Below are 7,475 nucleotides of genomic sequence, written 5' to 3'. Positions count from 1 at the left end.
TGGAAAGAAAAATCGTGTATGCGGCTGATCTTTATAATTTTATATTAATAAAGAAGAAAAAGCTTTTGTTAAAGGAATAGGGCGTTGGAAAATTTATGCAGAATAACGCTTATTTCTGCCAAACACGGATTGCTATTTTCCTGTTTTCTATAGAAATTAACGATTTTGCTGATGCTGCGCCCTTAGCTTACAGAATGGCGCAGGCACCTAACTGTTGGGTTTTATAGAAAAAAATAGGCACATATCGTTCACATATTTACCCTCTGAAATTTCATTTCCAACAATAAGATAGTTGTCCTTCCAAACTCACATGAAAAGATGTCAATCAGTTTTCCAAAACTGATTGTTCCTCAAAAGGCCAACGCCCCATGCTGGTCCAGCCATATTCGGAAACACCTAGTGACTGCTACTGGAATTAAAACTTTTCCAGCATTTTATTCTCTGGAGCGCTTCTTATACCATCTGAAGGGAATCAACATGCCCCATCATTTTATTGGTTAACTTAATGAGCAGTGCTGATCTCTGAAGCAATAACGAGGCATTCTTTCACCGATGTTGCTGTTGCCACTGGAATGCTCATGACACAGCATATTATTGTTTCTCTTTTCTAAGGCATATTTTGTTTTTTCTAGTTGGCAATTGTAGGTTTGAAATATGCATTTTTTTAACAGGTACAAAGTTGGCTTTATACTATCAATATTCCTCGGATTTATACTATCAATATTGAAGATTCTATTCTTTCCTGGAATCACTTGAAATAACCCTAATTAACCCAATTAGCAATTGAATTAAATGAGAAATACCCACCGATTAATGAAATTCATAATCAGAGATCGCAACCAATCGCAAACAACCCTAATTGACACAGTTAGCAATTGAAATTAATGCATCATAATGCCCATCTGTGCATCATTGACCTGAGACAGTGGAGGTTCATAAACCGCTGAAATGGCGATTTTGATGCTACACTTCGTGGCCAACGCAGTTATCAGGACCTTACTGGGCAGGTTGAGGTGAGGTTAACGTAATGTGTTCCATGACCTTTAAGGAGCTAGCTGTAGGAATTGTCAGGACTGTTAAAAGTGGCAGGAATTAAGGTAAAAAAATTTCAAAAGAGACAGTGTTCGAATAGTGTTTTTGAGGGTGGAAATGGATTCAGCACTATGGAAAATTTCTAGGACACCTAAAATCTTGAATTTAACCACTATAAAATTTAAAAAATTATTAGTCTCTAAATATAACGGGAATTTCCATAACTTTTCAGACAACTCCTCAGCCTCTTTAGACTAAAAGACCCTTTAATGCTGATTAAATGGTACTGAAAAAGATTCCCTTAATGGTGTCGGTGTTCGGCAAGCGAGCGTTACTTGTTCCTTTTCTTCCTTTGCGTTCCCATTAATAAAATATTTTTCTTTTATTATTAATGAATTCATGCAAAGGATTAGTGAAGCAAAAAAAATCCTTTTTTGAATGGCCGTAAAGGATTAGTCTAGCCTTGATCCTAACACTACCTAATTTAACTTCATTGCATCATTCATTTGAAGTGGAAACCTAGACTCGACACATATCCTAAAGAGGAACCGATATGGAACCTGTACTAAATCATAAATGTTATATAGGTCGGATTAGTCTAGCCTTGATCCTATCACTAAATCATAAATGTTATATAGGTCGGATTAGTCTAGCCTTGATCCTATCACTACCTGAAGTCTTCATTGTATAATTCATTTGAATTGGAAAAATAGACTTAACACATCCTAAACAGTAAACCAGATGCATCTTGTAGTAATATCTTAAATATTGTATAGGTTATAGTAATATATGTTTAATCTTGTATAGGTTACAATAAGATGTACCACATTTACATTTTATTATATAAATTCTAACTATATATTTATATAATATTTAATTATAATTTTTTTTTAGAATATTCAATGTAAATATAATTTCAGTTATGTATATTTGTATGGTATATTTGTATTGGTATAAAAATACTATATTAAATGTTATATAGATCTATTATATTTAGTTATATTAATGCAAAATAAATGTATATTCATATTGCATTTAATACACATAAATCAAAGTGTGTATATCTCGATTTATAGAGCATCTAAAGTGTGGCTCTAGTGGATGGGCAAAGAAAACACATGGGTGACATGTGAGTGTTTCTTCAAAGTGTGTATATCTCGATTTATAGAGCATCTAAAGTGTGGCTCTAGTGGATGGGCAAAGAAAACACATGGGTTGACATGTGAGTGTTTCTTGTAACATTGTTGTTTGTATTTTTTGAAGATGAAAATAGAAGTTTGGTGATAAGTTTAATGAGTATCATTTCTATGCATTTTAAACTTTCTTCATTTGTATTTTAAGTGGAGCATTGTTGTTTGCAATTTTTGAAGAGAATGTTGTTAACTTAAAATCTTTAGTAGTTTTACCTTCACAACCCTTTAATTCTATCCAAAGAAAGAGTTTCGGTAAACCTTGAAATTTTCTTTATTAAAAAATTCAAGAATCAAGAAAATAATTATCTCTATTGGCATTTTAAAATGAAATAGAATGTTCAGACAGTCATAAGTTTCATGAATAACATTTTGAGTGGATTTTAAGTTCCTTAGTCATTCCATTTACCTTTTAAATACACCAGTGTTATTTTACATCTTTTAAAAAGAATGTTGTCAATCCATAGCTAAATTTGAAAGATCTACAAAGTTTTACCTTCACAACCCTTCGACTCCATCACATCCAAAGAACGAGTTTCTTGAAATAATCTATATCGGTAGTGAGCCTTCTACTCTTAAACTAACAATTTTACATTGAAAACCTCTATGCATGGTGGAGATGGACCCACGGAGCACTCTCAGCTGGAGATCTACCCACCACACAGCACTCTCACCGTGAGAAATTTAGTGAGAGAAGGTTAACTTAGTTATATCAAAATACTCGCCATGACTAACGTGACAATACTTAAGAAATCAGCCAGCAGTTTCTCTCCAAGAAAGACCATGAATACTTGAAAGTTTCATAAGACTGCCAATGCAGCAGAAGGGATATTTGATATTTAATAATGCAAAAATTGAAACATAGAGGCATATTCACATATGTCTCCACAACACATATTGACACAACGTTACAATTAATATTGCAAATAACAGAGAGTAACATGTTTCAAATATTAAAATATTAAAGGAACACAAATATTAATAAAAAGTGTCTTTCAATTAAAATTTGTCTTTGCCACCCAGCTGGTGAAGGCCTTTGGAAGACTACTTGCTTATCGCATTTTAATTAAGGGAGAAAAATGTCTTCCTCCACATGAAACTCATCAACTGTTACAAAATAGAATTTGTGAATATTCTGAAGAATCAAACATACAGCTATTATCGATGAAATAACATACAGATACCCTTCGAAATCATATCGGAATACCAGAGCTAAGAGTAGAATCATTAAATCTACCCAGCCGAAATGGCTGTAACCTCAAGCAACTGAACTGGAAAGAGGAAGAGGACCTGGCTGAAAAGTTATTCCTTCAGCAATTATACTGGAAAATCACCTGGGATTCCATAGGCACTGGAACCATAATTCATGAAGTTATGGATGCACTAATTGAGTTTTCCTCTTCCTCAGAGTGGAATTTCCAGACTGCAGCCATGAGACTGCTACTGCTACATTTGGGCTGTCTAGACCTAACGGTCTTTTGTACCTGCAATAAATTGGACTTAATGGTGCTCTTGTGTACCTGTAACAAATTGAACTGATGCATCAGAACGTGGCCTCTGACATAAAAGTAATTAAGATCGCTCCACTACAGTCGTTGGATATTGCAATAGCTTTGCATTTGCATGATCATTGCTTGCATTTTATAGGGCAGTATGGAGTTTTGTGGCTTGCACTGGTTAGATTTTTCATGTGACTTTGTCCACTAAGTATAATGCAACACTAATCATAGACATTCCATATATTAACTAAATGATATAATGAAAATCATTTTTTTGTTGTTGTTGAGGGAACTTTGAAGATTTTGTGAATGAATCTGCCGCATGTGAATACCTGCTTCATTCTTGGTGTCTTTTCTTGGGAGTTCTTGGAGGGATGGGGACGTAGAACGCATTTCCTGAGCTGAACATCATCCATGCATTCAAAGGCATTGACCTAAACAAGATCAAATTATATTGCCAATCAAACATTATAACATATGGAAAATTAATTGCGTAATCTATTAGACCTGCATATAGACACAGTGCAGAAAATGATGAAATAAGAAGCCCTAGGGTTTTCGTACGTCTGTTGATTGACGGTACCCATGATAGCAGTTCATCTACTTCTCGTTGCAGTACAGGCTCTTCTCTGTCTGCTGCCGCCTTCTTATTGTTCCACAATATGTTCATCTCCATTGTTTTCTCCCCCCTCTACTTCTTCTCTGGAGAACACATGATCTCATTTCACTCTGCACACCTGTGATGAGTGGTGATAAATAGAGTGGTGCTGGGAGGAAAGACAGCCGAATGGGTTAGCGAATTTGTAATTGTATAGCCACGCTCTCCTCGCCCGCCGAGATCACATGAAGGTACGGTCTCATAACGAAGAGGCGTGGAGGAGTGGGAGTAACGGTTGTTGGAAATGGACAAATGGTGAAGCCGCAGCAGGGTATAATGGATGAGGGGAAATCAAAATGGCATGTCGGCGGTGCTCTAAAAGTTTTTTGCCATGGAATCTGTAACGCTTCCGTTTTTTGTCAACTGCTTTCTTTCACATGCTCTCCATTTCCTTCCCAATTCAATAACTTATTTTATCATAAAAGGTCGGTCCGCGGATTCGCTGGTATTGGCGTATTATTGCACTAAGTCGCCATAATGAGCCCACCTCAAGCATGCTTCTCACGTTTATGTTCACTTCTTCCTGAATGCGGTCTGAATTCGGCGTAAAGTCGAAGTAAGTTAAGTTGGTAGCAACCAAAAAACTATTTTCAATCAGCATTTTCATTTAAATTGAATTATGGATCAATTAAAGCTGTGACCTTTCATTTTTTTAAAGGTGAAGGGGAAGATTTCCATAAAACGTAGCTGTGCTAGTGCCTAGTCTCATGTCTCAGACCAAGCGTAGATTGAGAATACGAGTATATTCTATTTAAATATATATAAACCTTCTTGCAAACATAATTTTGGAGTGGAACTTCAAATCTATCAGTGGGTTATTTGAGGTGCTAGGGTTTTGTCAAATTTATCATTGGATTAATGCAGGTGTTCAGATTTTGTTTCCAGGTTTCAAAATAGTTTTGATTATTGTAAAAGATTTTTTTTTAAAAGTTAAATAAAAAAATGATAATATATATATTTGATGATGATAATGATGGTTAACCTTTATTGATACTAAACTATACTCAAAAAGTTTGGAAAGAAGCCTTCCTAAATCACTCATATATATATATATATATATATATATATATATATATATAAATATAAATTCAACCACTAAATTATAATTTTTTCCTAAATTATAAAAAGTTTTAAAACCATGATCAATAACATACTCTTCACAATAATAAAAAAAATACTCAAATCCACTAAAACCCTATATTAAAAACAAACAAACAGAAATATCACATTAACATAGCCAAATGCAATTACACTAAATACTATTATTTTAATAAATACTAAAATTAATTAAAATAATAAATATATTATTTTTTGGTTATTAAAAAATAAAATATGATTATTTTCAAAAATATTAAAATTAATTAAAATAATAAATACATTATTTTAATTTATATTAAATTAGTTATTAAAAAATAATAAATTATATTATTTTAATTTATATGGAATTGGTTATTAAAAAATAATAAATGTATTATTTTAATTTATATTAAATTGATTATTGTTTTTTTAAATAGTTAAGATCAATTTCACTTGGGATAGAAAATTTGCCCCTAAACTATGGCATCGAATATTTTCTAATTTTAACATGATTTTCTAAATATTTCATGAGGCTATTAATTTATAGATAATTTTATAGAAATTAAATTAGTTAGCCTAATAAAATTGTCAATGGTTAATTCAAGAATAATAATTTATAATCATATAAAATATTTGTTAAGAAGTTAATTAAGGTTATTTTCCATAATGGAAAAGAAAAATGAAATCTCTTTACCTAAATTTATTCTTTTATATAATTATCAAACAAATACTTCTATCAAAAAATAATATTTCTTTTAATTTAATTAAAAATCTATATAATATAATTTTTTTTTTTTTTAATAATAAAATTTTTAAATTTATATTTGTTCACGATAATCTAATATAATCCTATTAACATTTATATATGTTCACAATAATCTAAGATAATGATAATATGATTATGGTCCCAATAATCTAATACAAATATAAATTTACTGTGTTTAAATAAAATTAAATATTTATACAAAATTAATATATTTAACATATTGTTGAGCAAAACTTATAATAACTTTCAAATTTCACATGCCTGTTAAAATTCACACATCATACTATACTGTACATCGTTTATTTTTGTCATATTAAACTGTACAGCGTTTATATTAGACTGTATAGCGTTTATACTGTACCAAGTTCATACGAGACTGTGTAACTTCCGCATAGCCTTCAAAATTGACATGTTATACTATACTGTACATAATTTAGTTTTCACATATTACACTGTATAGCGTTTGTATTAGACTGTATAGCGTTTAAACTGTACAAAGTTAGCATGAGATTAATATATTTAAATAATAAAATTAATATCCGTTATATATATACATATATGTTTATATTTTGGTATTAATATATTTAAGGTTATTATAAATATATTAACAAATTTATTAATATTAATAAAAATTGATCAAATTAATATTTAATGTTAATAAATTAAACATGATTCTTATGTTAAACTGTTAAAATTTAATTAATATTAATAAAAATTGATAAATTAAATATTATAAATATCACTAGCTTCATAAACCAATTTTTTTTGGTTCTTTTATCATTTTTTAAATTATACTTCATTTTCTTATAATTTTTCATCTACTCATCACATTTCAATAATAAAAGTTTTTCCTTCCTGACATGGCTTGGATTCATATCTTCATGCTCGATATCACCTTGTGATTGGAGTGTTCTTTTGTCTTTTGATCGGTCAAAATTATGCATTTATTTACTTATGATTTATCGTAAATATATATTAAAACATTATTTTCTAGTAAAATATTAACTAATACATAACTAGATAATAATTTTCTTATTTCAAATTTTGTAAACTTATAATTTGCTATTAAAAACCAATACGTAACTAATACATAAGCAAATTAATACATAAATAAATAATAATTTTCTTTGTAAACTTATAATTTGCTATAACCTAATGCATTTATAGTTAAATTTCATTGATTTTCATAACATAATGCATTTATAGTTATTGCGAAATATTTTAATGAATTGAAATTGGAACTAATAACTTTT

At 30.3% G+C, this 7,475-nt stretch overlaps 1 protein-coding gene across 2 annotated transcripts; it reads right to left on the bottom strand.

The window, feature by feature from the left end:
* Nucleotides 1-3,408: 3,408 nt before the first annotated feature.
* Nucleotides 3,409-4,607, bottom strand: LOC149227454 (uncharacterized). Of its 2 annotated transcripts, none has more exons than XM_089375507.1 (3): nt 4,305-4,607; nt 4,054-4,155; nt 3,409-3,742 (listed from the first exon to the last, which is right to left on the bottom strand). In XM_089375507.1, exons 1-3 carry the CDS (start codon nt 4,395-4,397, stop codon nt 3,587-3,589), a joined length of 351 nt encoding a protein of 116 aa, XP_089231633.1. In that variant the 5' UTR covers nt 4,398-4,607; the 3' UTR covers nt 3,409-3,586. The 2 variants fall into 2 exon arrangements, with proteins under 2 accessions (XP_089231633.1, XP_089231634.1); XM_089375508.1 differs by having other exon boundaries at nt 4,286-4,587.
* Nucleotides 4,608-7,475: the final 2,868 nt, after the last annotated feature.

This window comes from Pinus tabuliformis, chromosome J, assembly GCF_031772625.1.
Source record: "Pinus tabuliformis cultivar Carrire ecotype Pingquan chromosome J, CPIR1, whole genome shotgun sequence".
Lineage (NCBI taxonomy): Eukaryota > Viridiplantae > Streptophyta > Pinopsida > Pinales > Pinaceae > Pinus > Pinus tabuliformis.
Note: the sequence above shows the minus strand (reverse complement) of the source record. Positions and strands in the feature narration are given on the sequence as shown.